Below are 20,710 nucleotides of genomic sequence, written 5' to 3'. Positions count from 1 at the left end.
TTGACCCAGCTGGCATGTGACCGTTGGATGGATGGAACCGATGGCTACCGTGACGAGCGCCTTTTGCGGGGTCCACCCGCCAAGAGGGGCATGGAATCCGAGGGCTGCAGGGACAACTTCGCGCTGGCTGAAATGGGCCGCGTCGCCCTCTATGGACTATGTGGGCTCTCTGCCCAGAAGATTGAACTTACCTGTGACTGCGTCTACTGAATCCCTGTCTTAATAGTTGATGAGAGTTGCATGAAGATGAAACTAAGAATCAGAAGAAAACCATTGGATGTTAGTAGCTGATGGTAACCCATCGTATTGCCATATCAATTACTATTGACAAAATCGGTCTGAATTCTGGCAGTTGAAATAATAAATGCTACTGTATATAATTTCTACAAGCACATTGCTGACCATACTCGGCAAAATGGGTCAAAAATTAAACCTTTTGGTATCTTTCCCTTCTCCTTTCTACATGCTGTACGCCTGTACCCAGTGGTATAGTAGCTTTCTTAGGGTTCTGACCAAAAACTCCACGTCAAGGCCATTTGTTTATCACCAGTTCTTCCTCCATTGCAAGGTTAGCTACATTTGCAGTACCTCCTGAACAGAGATGGCTTGAGTCTGCTGGAGTGAGCTTATGTATACATCACTGTTAGGGGCACGCAGAAGCCAGCAAAATTGACACACTACAGCTCTTGCTACACATGCATAGAGCAACAGACTCCACATGGTGCAAGATGTGCCGGAGATTAAGCTTCACGGTATTTACATTATTGAACATATGCAAGTGTCCAAGTATTCATCATCAGAGTCATCCGTATCGCTGCAAAATATTAAAACGAGGATCCATAGTTAGAGGGAAAAATAGATGCACTGCAGCAAAGATAAACTTGAATTCTCAAATCGATTTTGAAATATAGTCAAAGATCGGCACAATTCTGATACTTCAAATGGAGTAATTAAAGGCAGAGCGCTATTTCAAAATGCATATCATTTACAGAGACAAAACTAACGTCCAAGTCTATACCATCCAACCCCATACAAACACCCAGAAAGAAAATATGATACTAGGCATAGTCATTTATCTGTGTGTTTTGACTCCAATTGAAATGATGCCACCAGGCAGAAAATCAGCTTGAGTCAACTAATAGTTTTTGCACAAGCATACAAGGATGGTCTTTTGTAATTCTATGCGCAAAACTCAGTCAGCTAACCCCCAATAAAATTATGGCTCTGCCAATAAAGGTCCTCATCATTTAGAAATATTTTTTTAGAATAAACAAGAACGATAAGTTACCGAGCATGGAAGCCTATAAACAGGTAAAGCAAACATCTTGAACAACATAAGTGTACCACCAAAAATACTCCCTAGTTTAAACCAACTTCATATAAAGTGGACTTGAGATGCTCCCCTTGTCATTGCCCAAGCAACTGTGATGAAGCCTCCTACAACCTATTCGATTGAATCCCACATATGTAATAGTGATCAATTACTAAAGATTTTTTGAGGAAAAATAACTACTAAGGTTCTCCTAAAAGCAAAGCTGTGACTATGCACAGTAAATGTGCTCATAAGCATAACTTCATACTGCCAAATTGTCTGTAATTCTTTAGTTTACATTTTGGTGGGATATCTAATTTAGCTCCCAACTTTTTCATGGACTAAGACTAGATGGCCCTGGAATTGGAACCAAGCAGGATCAACCCCACAGGCAGCCAACAGCACATGAGCTGCACATGGTAGGCTTTATCTCAGATTAACAAAGGTTCAATTAGCTCGTACAATTAACAAGACTGTAACCCCGGAATTGCAAAGTTACTTAATAATCGACATTCCCATGTAAAAAGAAGTTATATAATTGACAATTTATGTGGTCACTCCTTTGGAGCACGTGAATGTTTCCTGATTCCTATCAAATTTCTGCAAAAAATCTATGAACTTCCTACATTACAAATGGGGCCTCAAGTCCCAACTGGGCTGATGCCACGGATTACACATGTTAGAGAATACACAAAGTCTAGGAATGGGAATGTTGTCCCATGTAGGAAATTTTCCTCTGTCATCCACATAGTAGCGCGAGGATTATAAATTTCTGACAGTACTGTTTATCAGCGCAGTCAATCTCCTTAAAGTTCGACCATACAATCAAAATTTTCCTGCTATCTTGTACCACTAAACCACCTTCAGGCTGGAGATGTGATCATATCATAGTTCTGGTTGGCTGTTAATCAGATTGGGATGGAGCTAGAAGCCCAGAAGAGACTAATCTATTATGTCATACATCCACTAGAAAGAAAAACACAGACAGAAACACTAAACATTTAAAAACCCCTTTGAGTAGCAGAGTACATCTTCAGTTGTAGGCCAGGTTGTGCAATTCCAGATAGCGCAATAATTATGTCACTTGATCAATGTTTTGTTATTGTATGTACATGTGACTAAATCAACATGTCCAGCTGCCCAGTTGACTGTACATATGTAACATGTCAACCTGCATTACTTGCTTTAAGTACCACTTCTTTTGAGCTACATTTAATAATGGTTTTGGGGGGTATCAGATTGTCAATCATGTATTGTTAATTAACATGTGCAGCTTCACATGCGCCACTAATGTTCAGTTAAACTAAATAAGTAAAATTTAATAACCATCTAGAATAACTAAACTCAAATGATCATAGCCTGGCAATAAATCCAGAAATCGCAAAAGATATACCACCACCATTTGATTAGAAAAGCTACTGCTTTTTTTCATCACACCGATGGGCAAAGATTTCTAAACTAAAGTTCACATACAACATCAACAAATAACCCTTTTATGTCCAAACTAAACAGTGCAGACTTTTCCTTAACAGGTAAAGAGGCCTGTAGTTAATAATGCCAGTCCAGCACTAGAAAATGCAGCATATTCCAACTATTAATTCATTTGCTTTGTTCCCTCCTTACATGCTTATCTCAGTATATAATTTCATCTGGAATTCTGGATATGCCACTATCGACTATCCTTGACAGTTGACATTGAAATAAGAACATTAAGGCGCAAATGCCAATCATAGGTCAGTCCTCTAAGAGGTCCTATGCAATCATTTCATATAAAGGTTTTCATCAATGTACAATGGTGAATAGACATCATCTCTATGATAATGTACTTGGCTCCTTTTTACTTAAATAATTTGAAGACCACGCCTACAATTATAAAATGCTAGTAAACTGGTCACAATAAGCTTAAGCTAATTTCTAGCTACAGGTTACTTCAGAAAAGACCAGGAAAAGGACTTAAAGATTTAGGGGCAATTGCAAATTTACCACTACTTTGAATCGTTATTGCAAAACTGCCACTAGAAAATTGCAAAAATGCCACTAGAACTGTCATTTGAGTGGCATTCTTGCAATATTGAAAAAACCGGTGGCAAATTTGCAAATGCCTTGAAGATTTATGCCACTAACTCAAATTAGATGATCGAAAGCTACAGCCAAACAATTCAGCTCATCTTGCTGGGTGGCATACTAGAGTTTGAGACGTTCCTAACAGATCCCATGTTCTAATGTCATGTATCTTGCCGAACACCTACTTTTGCTGAGTAGTGTATTGATAGCTTAACCTCTTCTAGCAAAATACAGAAAAATAACCGAAACTAACATTTGTCCACTTTCCGGCTTGGCTAGCCCTAGACGACATCCTCACATGTCATTTACCTATCTGAACAACCCTGTGCAGCTAATTTGTCTAGCCAAACAGGAAAACATTCACCAGAATGTATCGCTAGCTACTGATACTATGCAATCATATAAGGGGATAATTTGTCAGTGCAAATAAATTGGTGCTTTGGGATCTCTCTTTCGATGTCTCGTTAACATGTGGTCACATTTCAATATTTCATCCAGACAACAGAATGAAAAAATTTCTCAAAGCACAACGAAAGGATGCACAAAACAAATTTAATTGAGGCAGCTTATTTACCTAGGCTGGAATTCCCTGACCTCGATGAGCTTCTTTCCATGCCTATCCTTCCACTGCACGCGCCGTTTCGATCCCCTCATGCCCTTCCGCGCCGTGCCGCCCGCGGGATGCGGCGAAAGCAGCGCCCGGCGCTCGACGGAGACCACAGCGTCCCCCTTCGAGCCGGCTGGCGCGGCCGCGGGTGCTCGGGATCCCGCCGCCGGCGAGGGAGAGGCCAGATTCTTACCGCTGCCGTTACAAGACACACTCCTGAAGCTGCGGCGATCCATCGCCGGGTGGCATCAAACTCCTCGTCCCCCAACTTCGATCCCCCCCGCTGACTCAATTCAATCCGTCATGCAATCGACGAGCCCGAGAATCTCCAAACACCCAGCTGATAAAACACCAAAACAGAACCAAATCCGCACGAAATCAAGCCATAATCCAGACACTTCAACGGGAAAACAAAAATCGAATCTAATCTACCGATGGGGCCAGTGAAAATCCGCCGGAAAAAAGAAACAAAGCTGTGGGAGTGAGGAAACTAACCGAATTCGCCGCAAAGCCGAGAGGGGCCCCCGGGGGGGAATTTTCCGGATCGAATGAGCAGGAGGTGGTGCGCGTGGGGGCCAGGCCAACGCGACGAGATTTTTTCGAGATCGGGAGGAGGGGGGAGGATTCGCGGCAGAATTGGTGGGGGAGGGAAGAGGAGGAGAGGAGAGGAGAGGTGAGGAGGAGGATTGGAAAATTGGAATCGGGAGGAAGGCGAACCCGGCGCAGGCAGGCAGAAGGTGGTAACGGCAAATCCGCGCGCGTCCTCTGTGATTTACTTCCTCGCTAACCAATAACCACCTCGTCCTCCTACCTGCCTGCAGAGACGAGTTTCGCGCTATTATGTGTTTAGATGGGTTGTGATGTCATAATTAACTGGCTAAATTTGAAGGCGGAAGGCTGATGAAGTCATAATGGATGTTTTAACACCCACTAATTGTTCAGAATAGGAATGAATCCTTAATTGTAAAACTGGATATTCTGGGGCCCTCGATCGTCAAAACTCAAAACGCGGGTTAACAACTATCTAGTTTATTAATAATGTAACCTAGTTTTGACGATAGTTCTGAACTACGTAGATTTTTTTTTTTTTACCATAGGTAATAGGTCATCAAATTTTGTTTGAGCATGCATAACCATGGGGCGGACTGAATTGTGGAATGATCAGGCTGACCCAAGTTTGGTAAAATTTCATTGAATTGACTTGAATTTGATCCCAATTAAAAATATATATGCAGGCAGTGCGTACGCAGTTTAGTAGAAGTGAGTGTGATAGTGTAGATCATGAACTTGCTCAATTTGCTAAACGAACAACTCATTGAGCGGTTTGACGTGATCAAGCACCACCTTGTGTTAAGCAGATTTTGCAGCAAGAGTGTAATCATGTTACTTAATCAAAACAAAGTTCTCTTTTCCCTAAAAAGAAAAAAATGATTTGCCATATCATTCTTTCTGTTTATTTCTGTGAAGGAGTCCTCCGTCAGATATCTTGCACTTTGGTCAATGCAGGACAAAGGTATAATAGATCATTAGTGGGCTTTAAGTCAATTCAGATTAGGAAAAAGTGCACTTTATATTCATCATCTAAGGCTCAAGTTTGAATATCATGTGGTAGGACCCACATGTTACCCACTTCCTCCACCTCATCCTCTCTATCTCCTTCGGGCAATGATGCTCTCTTCCTTTTCTCCCTCCCCTAATGTGGACGACGACTCCTCATCCCTCCGACGACGAGCTTCAAGCTCGAGCATCGTCACCATTTCCCTCTGACCCAACCATCCCTCCCCCCCCCCTCCCCAACCCTCTCCCTTGGGGGGCACACGCTGTGGTGGTGACTAGCAACGGTCGAGGGGTTTGAAGCCTACCGCATGAAAGTTGAAACTCAATGGTGATGGCACACCTTTGTCTTTTCTTCTCCCTCCTCGAAATCCTCGTCGTTGCCCATGGCCACCCTGCGTCCCCGCCTTTCTCTTCCTCCACTACAACAATTATTGTGGATGAAGAAGTGAGGAAAAGATGTACCGCGTGGCCTCCATGGTCATCGGTGGCGACAACTATGTGAAGGCGGCATCAGCAATGGCCGCTAGGCAAGGAAGCTTGAGAGAGAATGAAAGGCTAGGAGAGAGAAAGGGAAGTAGGCGCTGTCGAGCAGATAAGATAGAGCGAGGTGGAGGAAGTGAGACCCACTACAGTGTAGGGCCTACTATTTTTTTAATCTTTTGGTTTGACTGATATGTGGGCCCTACGTGTAATGATTTGATTTTTCAATGCCATATGGACGCGAGGATCAAGTCAAATCAGCCACGTAAGTGCCAACCATGATGGCCCGAAATCATCGTTCAAACTGTTGTGGTATATCGTTTGCACTGATTTTAGGAGATAAGGGATGTTGTGCCCGGTTTAACGGTTGAGGGATGCGATCAAACTCAGGCTTTAGAGAAGGGAGCTACAGTGAACTTTTTCCTCCAGATTATGAGCTATTGGAAGTAGAGCCTGATCTGCTATTAGGCCCGCAGTGTAATGGAATATTGAGCGACATCACACTGTTTATTGGGCCTGACATTCCTAGCTTAATGGGCTATTAATAGGCTTTGACAGCTTGGCTGACGTCACACAACAGGATGGACCTTCAACTCTAACGTTTTTATGGAACACACGTGAGAACTAGCGTACAGAGAGGGTCTCGCCTGGTGAAATCGAACAGACCGTTTACATTTTACAACACGGTGATAGAGATACGTAGGCCATGCATAGTGAAAACTGTACATGCCCGTGTACAAACACGTACGATATGTTTTCACCGATGGGTTAATTGGCACACGGTCGATCTACCGCTTCTTCACCTTCACCATGAGGCCGTTCTTGATCTGCATCACGATCGACACCTTGGGCTCCACGGCGTGGCCGGCCACCACCTCGAGGTCGAAGTTCCAGGCCACGGCGGCGGCGACGCTCTTCATCTGCAGCACCGAGATGTCCTTCCCGAGGCACAGCCTCGGCCCGGCGTTGAACGGCATGAACCTGTGCGCCGGCACGTGCCGCAGTTTGCCGTCCTCCGTCACCCACCGCTCCGGCCTGTACTCGCCGCTGTCCTTCCCCCACACGCTCGCCATCCTGCCCATGGAGTACACCGGTATCAGGATGTTGTCCCCCGCGCGCACCGTGTGCCCGCTCGGGAGCACGTCGTCCGCCAGCGTCGCCTTCCGCTCGATCGGCCCCGGCGGGTACAGCCGCATCGACTCGAACAGCGCCGCCTGCAGGTACACCAGGGGCTTCGTCTCCTCGGGGTCGAACACCACCATGCCGCCGCCGCCGGCTTTGCTCGACGCGATCGGCTCCAGCTCCTCCCTGATTCTCGCCACGACGCGCGGGTGCTCGGTGAGGTTGAAGAAGAGCCACGACAGCGCAGTGCCGACCGTGTCGCGCCCGGCGACCATGTAGTTGATGAAGGTCGCGTACATGAACTCCCTGGGGTTCCCGTCCTCGTCGACGTACTCCGGGTCGTTGATGTAGGAGGACACGATGTCCGCCGGCGGCGGTACACCTCCTTGCTCGTCGTCGGTGGCCTTGCAGGCGCCGCCGGCTACTCGTCTTTTCTCGATCATCTCCGCGACGAACCGGCGTAGCAACCGCTGTGCAGCGGCGAGCTTCCTCTCCGGGCCGATTCTTAGACTCCTCATCAGCTTCCAGCAAGACATCGGCACGGTGTGCCGGAAGAAGCCGACCTCCATGACGGCGTCCATGGCGTTCGCGACGTCGAGCGGCGGCATGTCGATGGACAGGCGGCACGTGTCCACCCCAAAGACCGCCATGGCCGTCACGTCGAACGCGAACCTGGTGAGCAGGCGCTGCAGGTCGAACGGCGCGCCGGCGCTCGCCATGCGGTCCAGGATGGGCAGCAGGCCCTTCTCCACCTTGCCGCGGCAGCACGCGGCCATGGACGCGAGCAGCCGCGGGTTGCTCATGACGTGCTGCACCCTGGCGCGCTGGCGGCGCCACGACTCGCCGTCGGCGTTGAAGAAGCTGTCGCCCATGACGTCGAAGAAGGAGGCGAACTCCACGCCCTTGGGGTAGTTGGCGAAGTTGTTGATGAAGATGTGGCGCACGTTGTCCGGGTCGCACGTCACGAAGAACCGGAGGCCGGACATCGGCGGGCCGCGGGCCTCGAAGCTGTTGCCGGAGGCGGCGAGGAGCGCGGTGGCGTAGTCGAACAGGTTGTGGATGTTGGCGACGAGGGAAGGGAGCATGCCGACCAACGGCCACTCGGTGGGAAGCGACGGGTTAGCCTTTGCACTCCTCGAGTACCTCAGGTAGATGTACAAGGGGAGGAGAAGCGCGAGGAAGGGGAGGACGACGACGAGGTCTCGCGGCGGGACGAACGCCATAGCTTTGTCCATGCAAAGATTGATAATTTGCTACTCCGAGTACTGACAGGTAGTGCTGCTGCAGCTGCGTTTGGATGTGACCAACAAGGCTATTTATAGCCAGGTGGCGAGGTTTGTGTCCCGGTTGTTCGTCGTGCTTTGAGATCTGTGTGCGCGTGTGTGCGTTTGTGCTCAGTAATTTCCATATTTAGTGCATTTAACTGGGATGGACCAAGGTTAAAAAAAGAGTGGGAGGGACATTATATGACCTTTTTATGTTTGTACCAATTCCTTTAATCCGATTTGTCAGGGATGAGGACCATTACTTTTGGATGTTGTATTGTTGTGATTCAATATTTTAAATCTGGTTTGCCAAAAATGGGGCCTATCCTTTTTATGGTGTACTGCAGTCTGCAGCGACTGCTTCTCCAAGTTGCATGTCTATATCCGCTCCAATACACAGATTGACAGATACACAAGCTACATATGATTTCTCAAAAACATTAAAAGACAAATAGTACTACGGTACAACAATGACTAAGGCTCTTTACAGTGCAAACAACTCAAATGAGTTACCCTAGCTGCCATATGGACACAAGGACCCCTTGAGGCATGGGTCTCACGGTGCAGGCTTGAAAATCACGGACGCAATCAAATGGGCCCACCTCGAGGCGACGCAACTCACAGTGATGGTAACCTTCCATATCCTAGGCTGATTGGTTGGCTGTCCTTTCGTTTCCTGGGCCTTGCGTCCTCTAGCGCGAGCAAAGAACCTGTAACCCAGTTAGGGAGCGAGCAGCTGAGTGAAGGCGCGGGTCCTATCGCCACGTATACGTAAATATAAGGTGGCGCACTTGGCAACTCGTCCACATAGGAGCACTGTGGGAGCGAGCAGCTGAGTGAAGGCGCGGGTCCCATCGTCACGTATACGCAAATATAAGGTGGCGCACATGGCAACTCGTCCACATATGAGCACTGTGAAGGGTCTAATTATTCTTCTAAATGATAGGATGTGCTTGTATAGAAATGAGTGTGTGCAATTGTATATGAACACATATGTTTACTGTTTTTTTTAAAAAAAACAAATAGCGTTGTATTGTGTTTGTAAAAATATTTTTTGAACGGACTTTGTAAAAATAATTGACTAATGTTTGGATGACTGGATCTGCATGCGCCGAGGAAACAACATTGCAGATGCGAATAACTGCCTTGATGAGACGGTCGGCCGATAGATCGGCGGTGGGCCCGTGGCTCATGCATATGCACGGAACAGTCATAGGCCTGCAGTTCGTCCCTACTTTTTTCAAGGGACCGTACGTCGCCGGCTCCACGCTATGCCGCTCTCAAGTAAAGCATCGATCTCCTGCAATGCTGATATATAGAGAGACACAGCGAGAAGCTATATCAGTATACAGCGTTAATCATTTGACTACAAATGGACATGCAGAGCAAAATGAATTAAACCCTGATGCATGACATGTATTTTTCTTGCTACGACAGTACGACTCAAAATTTCTCTACTACTTTTTTTATAAACACTGTCGTTCTCTTTTGTCTCCTCCCACGTCACGAGCAGAAAAGTCTCGCTCATTCGTGTCACGGTGTGCGACCAACCACAGCAGGTTACGCTTTAGGCCTTGTTTAGTTTTTTTTTCCAGAAACGTCACATCAAATCTTTAAACACATACATAAAATATTAAATATAGATAAAAAGAAAAATTAATTGTACGGTTTGCATGAAAATCGTGAGACGGATCTTTTGAGTCTAATTAGTCTATGATACATAATTGCTACAGTAACCCCGCATATGCTAATGATGGATTAATTAGGCTTAATAAATTCATCTCGCGGTTTCCAAGCGAGTTATGAAATTAGTTTTTTTCATTTGTGTCCGAAAACCCCTTCCGACATCCGATCAAACGTCTAATGTGACACCAAAAAATTTTCTTTTCGCGAACTAAACACACCCTTAGGCTCCCATCGGATGGCCTAATCAGCCAAATAAAATACCAAATTTTAAATTTGCAAACTTAATTTTGAGATATTTTCAACGTAGTTTTTTTTAGCATTGACTTTTAAGTCACAAAAACACATATATAAAAGTTTTAACTATAATTTTATTTTTATTCCCTAATGAGCCGTTTTGGTTTATTTGTAAAAGGCAAAAGGATAGGGCCTTTATTCTCAAACCACAGCAGAAAATGGACATTATGCTATTTTCAAGGTGGCGCGGGGGATGGATGACCACCAATCGGGTGTGTCAGGCCTGCATCGAGGTTGCGCGGGGTTGCAGCCTCGAGGTGCCGGACCGGAGCTGCAGGCCACGGTGGAGCGCGTTGCGGTGGCACTTTGTGGCGCGAAGGCAAGTGAGCAGCGAACAGAAATGGCTCAACCAATCGAGACCGACCTCTCTATCAATAACCGGCTGCAGGGACATTTTCGTCAGAATCAGATCACCATGAGGAGGAGAAAAGAACAATTCAAAAATCAGTGAAAAAGATACAATGGTGATTCGGTGAGTAACGCTTGCCCGAGCTTCGCATTTTATCTAATCGAATTTTATGGATAGCATTCCAGCGAAACCGATTTTAAAGATAGCTTGATATCCAGTTTCTCCCCCCAGCAATCCCCAGTCATATAAGCTTTGCGCGTTACAAAGCAAAAACATGTTACTAGTGTTGCTAAACACATCAATTAGCGAGCGTCACAGCAAGTCTCAGCTGGCCCAGCTACTACCCAAACCATGATTTTTTTTCATTTTTAAATTTTTAATTTTTAATATTTACAGAAATATTATACTGATGAAAATATTTATAGAAGTAGACGGCAGGGTGACGTGAGGGACGGACAAGTTGAAAAAAAATAGAAAAATGCATTTAAAAAAATTACATTAACCCCGGCAGCAAGGGACCTAAGTGTAAAATGTGCACACCTTGCCGCCCTTCACTTAAGCGGCAGGGGCTATTTGTGTAAATATTTTGGATGGTATAATATTTCTGTAAATATTTAAAAATTAAAATTAAAAATGAAAAAAATTCCCCAAACCATGAGGCCCAAGCTAAGCCCTGTAGCCCAGCACAAAGCTTCTCAGTCCAAGCCAGACGCGGCCGTAGATTCCGGCCCATCTATAGTTCGCAACCCAACTCGCCGCAGCCCGCAGGCCTCCTCCTCACTCTCGGTGGCTGTCTCGTTCTCATCTCACCACGAGGCGGAGGAGCCCGGAGCGGAGAGAGGAGAAGGGATCGCGCGGCGGAGCCAATCCCCCGCGGCCACCACCCGCGCCGCCGCCACCGCGCCGGGATTTCAGCGTCCTGCTGCCACCCGCTTCCGCCTCCGCTCTCCCCAGGTGCTTGCTACTGCCCATCGATGGTTTTCTCCCGCTCTAGTGTTCCATTCCGGAGGTTTTGATGCGATGGTTTGGGGGGTCACGGGCGTGAGCTTTTTGGGCTGCTTGCGTAGAACTAGTTCTAGGTGCTGCACGGCTATGGGGGAAGGTGGCGGTCGTCGGGAGTGGCGGAGGGGCAGAAGGCGAGGAGGTTGGGCAGGCTGGACGGGTGGGACAGCTGAGGAGGCGGGGAGACCTGAGAGCTGGGGTCGCCGGCGAGGAGTTGTTAGGCGACGGCGTGGGCGCCCCCAAAAGTTGCGCGTGAGAGAATGGGTTAAGGAAGAGGAGAAATGCGTGAGAGAATGAGTTAAGGATGAGGATAAATGACCTAGGTTAGATCGAATTTGCGACTTCTGTACGTGCTAGTGGGAAATTTCATCCCAAATTGAACGGCAACACCCTAAGACCAGCCCGCTTTTAGGTTGTTGGGTAGCTTGGGTTTCTCCTGGAATCAGTTCCAAGGTTGTCTGTTTCTTTGATGGCAATCAAACTGGGCCTTAGCACTAGAATGACTTGCTGTTTATATTGAGATGATTAGGGATGCGCTGCATATGCTTAACTTCACAAAAAAGTTGGTAGTGTTGTTGTTGAGTGCTACTGCTACAGCACCGTCATCCAGCGCTATCTGCAAAAAGAGGAACTTGTACCTGATCATTGTCTGTTCTCAGTCTGATCTAACAAGGTTTAGGTGGTCAAACTGGAGGTTTGCTGTTCTTGATGACATCTTGTGTTCTTTGTTGGGTTAGTTCTGGTGCAAAACAATTTGACATCTCGAAGTCTTCATGTTTGTTAAAAATGTATGATGCGCCGTTCAATATAGTTGTGGATGAGTATGACTCTTCTTTAAGACTTATGCATACCTAAATGCACATGCCCTTTCTTGCCGTTATTAATTATGAGGTTGCATTACACTTGCACCAGTGTGTCTTTTGTGTATTACTGACAATTACCGCTGGTTCTCTGATGTATCCTTATGGCTTAAAATATGTTGAATCGTTTTGACACTTATATTGGTATAGTTCTGCAGGAAGAAGAGGCACTGCTCTTGTCATGATCCTCTGGTTATGCTAACTCAAATAATTTAGGACCTCATTATCTTGTCCAAATTCCTGGTTTCGGGGCAAGATGAGTAGAAGAGTACAGAACGAAAAGGATTCTGGGAGAATCACTAGTGATGGGACGGCTGCTCGCACAAGGCCTTTGAGCATTCAGGATATCATGTCGCGTCGTGAAAAGAAAACTGCTTCAGAAGCTAAGAAAACCAAGGAAGGGCTCGAAGAGAACAGTAATGGTAAATCCAATCATCTGGAATCAGGAAGAGGGTCCAAAAGCAGAAAGGATGTCAGAGAAATGCCTTTGGAGGGCTCCAAAAAGGATAATAGTGATAAACCAGGGGAGGGTTCCAAGAAGGATGAAATGAGACATACGCCAAGGGAAGAGCGTAGAAAGGACAACATGAGAGATATGCAAAGAGAGGTCTCCAAGAAAGACAACCTGAAACATAGGCCAAAAGACATCTCCAAGATAGATAACTTGAAAGTTAAAGTGAAGGTCCCATCGAAAGATGATCAAAGAGATGCACCAAAGAAGAGCTCCAAGAAAGAGCGGTCCTCCACAAGAGATGATAGTCATTTAGTTGACAAAGACAAAGGCAATCATAATTCTCATAAGCTTAGCACATACACGAGTGGTCGAGTTGGCAAAAGCAGAGGTGGAAACCATGGTGAGATTACAGCAAGAGACGGTGATGCAACAATACAGGAATCCCAAAAAAGACCTGGGAAAAGATGGATTGATGAACCAGTTGGTAATGATAGAATCAAGGAGAGGAGTGAGAGGCTAACTGATGGAAAGAGAAAAAGCCGTGGCTTTGATGATGAGAAGAGTTCTCAGGTTGATCGACCCACACTGAAGAAACAAGATGCTGTGCGATTACAAGATCCCAGACATTTTGATAGAAAAGACGGGAGGAAAGAGAATGCAAAACTGCACCATGAAGAGCCCAGGTCAAAAAGGAGAAGGTCGACAAGCAGGGATCATTATCAAGAAAGACATGACAGGTCTGTCTCACCATCCTCAAGAGAACAAAGGCATAGCTATCGTGGACATGGCCATGATTATTATCCTCCATATCACTCCATGGACAAATCAAGAAGGAAGCATTTTGAAACTGACAGACATAGAACATCTTGGAATGATGGATACAGTAGTGGATCTTACCGGAGATATGAAAGTCGGCTTGGTGGATATTCACCAAGGAAAAGGAAAACAGCACCAAAAGATGAACAGACAACTATCAAGACTGCTTCTCTGGTTATTCGGTCTCCAGAAAAGAAATCAGCCACATGGGATCAGCTTCCTGTGGCAACAGATCTATCTAATTTTGTTACCACTTTGCAGTCAACGGTTGGTCTAAAGGATTCCACTGTTCCAGTCAATTTTACCACATCGAAGCAGGACCCAAACACTACAATTGGAACTGTATTGACAGGGAGTAATTTGGCTGTTGATTCTGTCCAGCTGACACAAGCAACCCGACCACTCAGGAGATTGCACATTGAAAATCTACCAAGTTTAGCCACAGAAGACATGCTGATTGGCTGCTTGAATGAGTTCTTGCTGTCATCTAGTGCGAGCCATATCCAGAGGTCCAAACAACCATGCCTCAGTTGTGTGGTGAGCAAACTACCATCTCACCTTTCGGTACTGCTTTGCAAATGTTTCTTAATAGCATCTAGTGATATGCCATGCTCCTTCAATGCAGATAAACAAGGACAAACGTCAGGCCTTTGTTGAATTTCTTACACCAGAGGATGCTACAGCAGCTCTTTCTTTTGACGGACGGTCTTTTGGTGGATCTTCTTTGAAAATTAGACGCCCCAAAGAATATGTTGAAATGGCAGTAAGATTCCATCCTTTCTCACCTTCTCTTGCCAACAGATGATTTTCAGATTTGCCTGCGTATTGCTTTGATCTAGATGATTCCAAGTAAAAAAAATCTAGAAATTCTTGTTGCGACAATCTCTCAGCTGTTCTATTTTTCCATTATATTTATTGAAGTCATCAGTAATTTCAGATAATTGCAACTGTACAATACTTGTATTACATTTATGGAGAGGTTCTTACTGATTGGCTTTACTTCTAAAATAACGTCTGGTGGGCTGATCAAACATCTTAGCGTTACTATGATTTATCAGTATATAGCTATTTTGCATAGTACTATTACATAAAATTTGGCGACGTGCCATATAACATGCTCACACGTTCCCAGAATACAAGATTACCCTTGTCATTCCACCTATTTGGTTTGTGTAATCTTTCTGTATGTCATTGGTATATTGCATGACCTAGTCAGATTGGAATTGCATCTTTTGATCTGAGTCTGCCTGTAACTGATTAGGTTTTACTCAACTTTGCTTATATCAACTCTCCCTCCAGGCCACCTTCCCTTCTGACTGCTAGTCTTAGGTTATGACCAACCTTCCAAATATCTTGAAGTAGTGTTAATTACTTTCTGGACATCTGGTTATCCTCTAGCGTCAGCCATTTTACTTCTTATTTATAGCCGAGTGATGCTGAATGTACCAATAAATGGTCTTTTAATGTTAACTATGTGCCCCTAGTTTATAATTAATACATGAAGGCATGTAGCTCGTTATTCTCTTCTTTGTTTGTAGGATTCCTGAACATTTCACATGCTTACGGCATAAATGAAATTCTATGCAGCTATGAAAGGTTTCCCTTTCGATGTGGCTTTACTTAGAAGAAATGATTGACAATAATATAGCCATATGTGCATGTTGGTTGTTTGGCCTTTCTTGAATTTGTGCATGTTTTTTTTTAATTTTTTTCCCATTTTATTCTTGGAGACTTCTTTTTAATGGCCAGATGCTAAAGTTTTCAGTACTACCCTTGTAATAAATGGCAATGCTAGGATTTCATGGAGCAGACTCTCTTGATTAAGCTGCTTATAGCTTACAAATGTCTACTTTCAATTGTGAAATGGTGGCAGAGAAACTGCTGGGCCTGCAAATATTGATTTGTTCCTTGCTGTACATCTGCGCATTCAATTTTGGAGTGTTGTGTCCATAGACTGCATTATTTTATATCTAAATAATTAATGGACCACCATGTTTAAGGCGTTTACATTTTACTCACAATCTAATACTCTGTCCAAGTTTTAGAGTGAGAAGTGCTGACTAGGTTGGTATCAAATGCTATGTTTGTTTCTGCTTGAATAGGGTGGTATTAAATGCTTTGATATATTTCTTTAAGAAAAAAATATTTTAGAGTAGTTTCTTAATATTTATCATGGTGCAAACAGTATTCCAGAGTAGTTGTTCTTTTTTTGGATTTATTCATGGCATATATTTATATCACCCGAGAAGTTCTCATCTGATGGTCATGTTGGAATCTTTTAAATAGGGTATTTTAATTGGGTATGTCATAATTCACGTTCAGGATGGTGAAGCAAAGGATTTTTTAAGCAGGATTCAAGGTGTAATGTCAATATTATGTGACTGCTGCTTCTTCCAGAATTATTGGTTGCTGATTACACTGCTGGCAGAGTCCTTATGGTGCTCAGTTCATGGAAAAATTAGGAAGACAGCTTGCACAACATGGTTCAAGTAAATGTATTATTAGTGAAGATTTGAGCATGCTGATTGCTAAGATAACCTTCCTGTCTTGGTTCGGAATATCCATAAATCTTGTTTCATGGCAACAAGCACAATGTGATAGTTGATAACAGTCAAGTTAGCCATATTCCCATTCTAATATGAGTGGACAATAGACCAATGTGAACGTGGAACGAAAAATCTTTCTACTAGAATTATGATCACACAATTTTATTAGTATAGGAACCATTCGGTCATTTTAGAAGCCAACCATTCACCCTTACATTGGTTTCCTTTGCTTGTTTCTCCACCCTTTTTGGAACCCACTAAAGATGCCAAACATTGTTTGATGTAAGTTAACATGACATCTAGTGTGGTTTGTGTCAATATGCTTGATTTGTGTGACACGTATATAAGTGGTTTCAGGAATCACAAATGATTTATTGTCTCTCCTCTTGTTTTTAGATGGCTTGTTCTCAATTCTTATTACTCAAAATGCACATGCACTTAGTCTGCTTCTGATGTTCAGTATTGTAATGAGTATATTGCTTGAAGCACATTCGCATTCTGAAGCTTTTTTTTTTAGTGCATGTCATTCTGCGACTTAAGTGGTTTGGATTTCTTACTACCATAAAGCACCTTAATCACCCTTTACTGTCTGTAGCACTAAGGTGCATTGATATTTACTAAATGCTAATGCTAATGCTAATGACAATAGAAGGGACCAAACTTGTTTAATTAACTATTGTGTTATAGTGAGATTTCAGTACCCTTTTCTTAAAGCAATAGTTTTCATACATTTTCAACAATTCTGTGTTAAAGATAATAAGTTCAGCTTAATTTGGTCTTGTTGAAAAAATCATATGCTATCTTGAGCCACAAAGGCATAGCTCATTTTACTGGACATTTTAACTATATTACTAACAGAAAAAGAGCACTTTCACAGAAGAGATCCTGTCTGTAGTTTCATTCTGTAAACTGACAAAGTATCGCATGATCCATCTTTTTTATTCAACCATCTTTCTCAATCAGCTGTATACAGTGACATGCCATTTTTGTGTGAATTTTCAGACTGCTTACTCAATTTATATGTTTGATTTTTAAGTATTTTTTCTGCTCTCAATTTGATTTGCTACTTACAAAACTGCCTACAAAATCAAGAATGCACGCTGTTTGGTGGTCGTTATTTGATGTAACCAAGAATATTTTGCTATGGCAGTATAAGTCTATAATACCGTGTAGCATCAACAAATGACACCAATACAGAACTCACTACCCCTAGGCACATGACATATCAGTGTTTTTGGGAAGACGTACACCTGATAAAAAAAAAACTATGCCCTTGTGTAAAAAAGTATGCATGTCTCGACAGCTCCTGAGTTTAAGATTGTGATAATGCCTTCTGTAGTGTTACATTCAGTAGAACAGAGGGCTAAGAGCCAAGTCTAACTAGCGATGAATGGTTAATTGATTATATTTGCTATCAACATAGTTTGCACTCAGATCATTACTCTGATGTCCTCTACATACATACTTTTTTGCTGCATTTTTTTTCTATAGCATGATTTTTGCAACTTTGGAACAGATTATAGTTTGTAAAATCTTTCTTCCTAATGTTGTGTTATATTTTTCTGTTCCATGCAGCATGTTGCTCCTAAGAAGCCTTCTGAAGAGATTAAATTGATATCCGATGTCGTTGCAGATTCACCACACAAGGTAACTTGCCAGAGCCAGTCCATTCTCATATCTATGATATGGATGACTATATTTCCAGAGGCGGTGAAAAAATATTTGCATTTTCTGATTGATAGAAATTCTTACTTTTCTGGCCAAATATTTGATACATGGATATCGTACATCCGCTGTTAATTGAAGTTAATATAAAACATATAGGTTTGATTATCTAGGAACTTTAGTAGCTTTCATCGGATGTCTCAACTTTTTTAACTTTTGCAGATTTTCATCGCTGGGATTTCTGGAGTGATTTCATCTGAGATGGTAATACAAAAGCATCCACCAGTATATTTGCATAACTTGTTTTAATCCAGTGATCATGCTCTGCATGTGGTATTGTGGTTATTAGCTGTTATCCGGTTATCCCTCAGAAGCTTCTACATTGTCCTCTTTCAGCTCATGGAAATTGTTAGTTCATTTGGTCCGTTGGCTGCTTACCGCTTTCTTTTTAATGAAGACCTTGGTGGGGCATGTGCATTTCTTGAGGTATGGAAAGCTCTGGTACTAAACTAAATCGTTTTTTTCAAACATGTCATTGATGGAGAAGATAAAAAAAAAAACTAGACCAGATGAATATATTACTTAAGCTGATTTCTTATCAATTTGATGTGTGCAGTACATTGATCACTCCATTACATCGAAGGCATGTGCTGGCCTCAATGGGATGAAGCTTGGTGGAGGCATCCTAACTGCTGTTAATGTGTTCCCTAACTCTACCGAGCAGGTTCAAACATTTTAGATTCATTCATTTTCTGTCATTTCCATTTCATTGAATTAAGTCCCACTCTGTTTCCTTTGAAATTTCAGGCTTTTAATGAAGCTTCCCCATTTTATGGAATTCCTGACAGTGCCAAATCACTACTTGAAGAACCAACAAAAGTCCTGCAGCTAAAAAATGTGGTATGTCGTAGTGTCAACTCTGTTCATAAGTTTTTCCTCAAGCATCTCTCTTTGTATCAAAACCATTAGCAGCGTAACATGTTTCCTCCATGCATTATGGACTGTTGTTATTGTACGTGTTCTCCAAATGATATAGGAACCCACCATTGTATCTTTGATGCATGCCACTTTTATTAGTCAGTCAACAGAACTAACAAACTGTCTTTCACATTTATTACGTACAAACTCGTGAGTTGTTTACAAACATGAAATAATGTAGTTTGACCAAGAAGAGTATTTGCTACTCTCAAAATCTGAGCTGGAGGAAATATTGGAAGATGTACGTGTGGAGTGTGCAAGGTATAGGTGATTCTGTTGCATTCCTGTTGTATTGACTTATTATGGTGCTTTCAGCTTACATTATGGGCAAGATGACAGGTTTGGAGCTGTGAAATCCATAAATGTCGTAAAGTACCCTGCTAGCAGTGACAACACTACAGGGGATACCATAACCGAGTGTGAAGATGGATCCACCAAGATTGAGCCCAAAGAATATGGTGGCAGTGTCAGCTGCACTGAGACTGGAGCGGAATGTTCTGTGTTGAATCAGAGTACAGATGTTCCTGATCCTTCTATTTGTGAGGTCCAGGATCCCGTAGAGCTTGACACAGATTCTATTCCCAAGGGTCGGGACCACAAAAATCTTGACACACGTGGCGAGTGTGATGCACCTACAGCAGGAGACGAGAATACTGATCAAGGAGTGGAAGCTGATCAGACAGATTCTACGGATGCTCAAGATGATGCTTGTGGAACTATAGAGAGAGGGCATGCAGATGCAGATCCGGCGTCCTTGGAAACTTCTTGTTCCACAGTACCTGGAGATGGAGCGGACAAATCTGGTAGGGAGAACGAGCAACAAGGTGGTGCTGGTGTGAGTGAAAGCAACACAGAGAAGGCACCTGCAGTTGATGCTAGAGACAACGCTTTGGCTTCAAACACCAGTGCGCTCGAAGCTGGCTGTATACTTGTAGAGTTCTTGCGCAAAGAGGCTGCATGCACTGCAGCTCATTCACTACATGGACGGCGTTTTGGCAGCAGGATTGTCTCTGCAGGATATGCTCCACATGATCTTTACTTACAGAAGTATCCGAGGTGATTTCCAGTGCTGAGATTCAGATGTACTCTTTTTGGGGGGAAAGATTGGAGTGTACTGATGGAAGCTAAAGCTTTCGTTGTCCCAGTGAGTTTTCGTCATTGGGAAAAGATTCTGATGAACTAGCCTCGTAGTTTTGGTCTTTTGGATGCATAGGCTGACAATCTCGATGAGTTTTCATCAGAATTGATGTATTTCTTTATAGAAGGGTAATACAGGGGTCAGTAGTCATAGACTCGATAGTTGTTTTTTGGGGCGAAAACAATATGGTACACGTGATCATTATCTGAAGTTGCAGCTTGTATTTCTTTTGCAACCAGGGAAATATGAACATTCCCTTGTTCGAATAGATCAATATTGTTCAAGGTACTTTCTCTCAGGTAGACAAAAACAGCAGATGTAGCCCAGGTGTTGGGGTGTTGGATTGTGTATTGGCAGTAACGTATGATGTCTTTTTGGATTTGAGCAATTTTACGGTTCTTGAAGAGGTACCATGAGGTACTAAATTTATGTAAAATTTGGTATTTCATATTACCTAGGTTACCAAATTTACAATAGAATAGGTGGATACCACGTGGTACCTTCTCAATAGATTT

General features: G+C 43.5%; 2 protein-coding genes across 5 annotated transcripts; one reads left to right on the top strand and one right to left on the bottom strand.

Annotated features, from left to right (window-relative positions):
- Window positions 1-6,417: 6,417 nt before the first annotated feature.
- Window positions 6,418-8,415, bottom strand: LOC127767849 (noroxomaritidine synthase 2-like). Its single transcript, XM_052293308.1, has one exon. It carries the CDS (start codon window positions 8,375-8,377, stop codon window positions 6,809-6,811), a length of 1,569 nt encoding a protein of 522 aa, XP_052149268.1. The 5' UTR covers window positions 8,378-8,415; the 3' UTR covers window positions 6,418-6,808.
- A 3,100-nt stretch (window positions 8,416-11,515) lies between these two features.
- Window positions 11,516-20,583, top strand: LOC127766495 (uncharacterized). Of its 4 annotated transcripts, none has more exons than XM_052291548.1 (10): window positions 11,516-11,690; window positions 12,757-14,405; window positions 14,494-14,631; window positions 17,990-18,061; window positions 18,302-18,343; window positions 18,476-18,565; window positions 18,696-18,803; window positions 18,887-18,979; window positions 19,239-19,318; window positions 19,397-20,583. In XM_052291548.1, exons 2-10 carry the CDS (start codon window positions 12,855-12,857, stop codon window positions 20,115-20,117), a joined length of 2,895 nt encoding a protein of 964 aa, XP_052147508.1. In that variant the 5' UTR covers window positions 11,516-11,690; window positions 12,757-12,854; the 3' UTR covers window positions 20,118-20,583. The 4 variants fall into 4 exon arrangements, with proteins under 4 accessions (XP_052147508.1, XP_052147507.1, XP_052147509.1 ...); XM_052291547.1 differs by having other exon boundaries at window positions 12,749-14,405; XM_052291549.1 differs by lacking the exon at window positions 19,239-19,318 and having other exon boundaries at window positions 12,749-14,405; window positions 19,373-19,509.
- Window positions 20,584-20,710: the final 127 nt, after the last annotated feature.

This window comes from Oryza glaberrima, chromosome 3 (genome assembly GCF_000147395.1).
Source record: "Oryza glaberrima chromosome 3, OglaRS2, whole genome shotgun sequence".
Classification (NCBI taxonomy): domain Eukaryota; kingdom Viridiplantae; phylum Streptophyta; class Magnoliopsida; order Poales; family Poaceae; genus Oryza; species Oryza glaberrima.
This window is presented reverse-complemented; position numbering and strand designations above follow the sequence as displayed.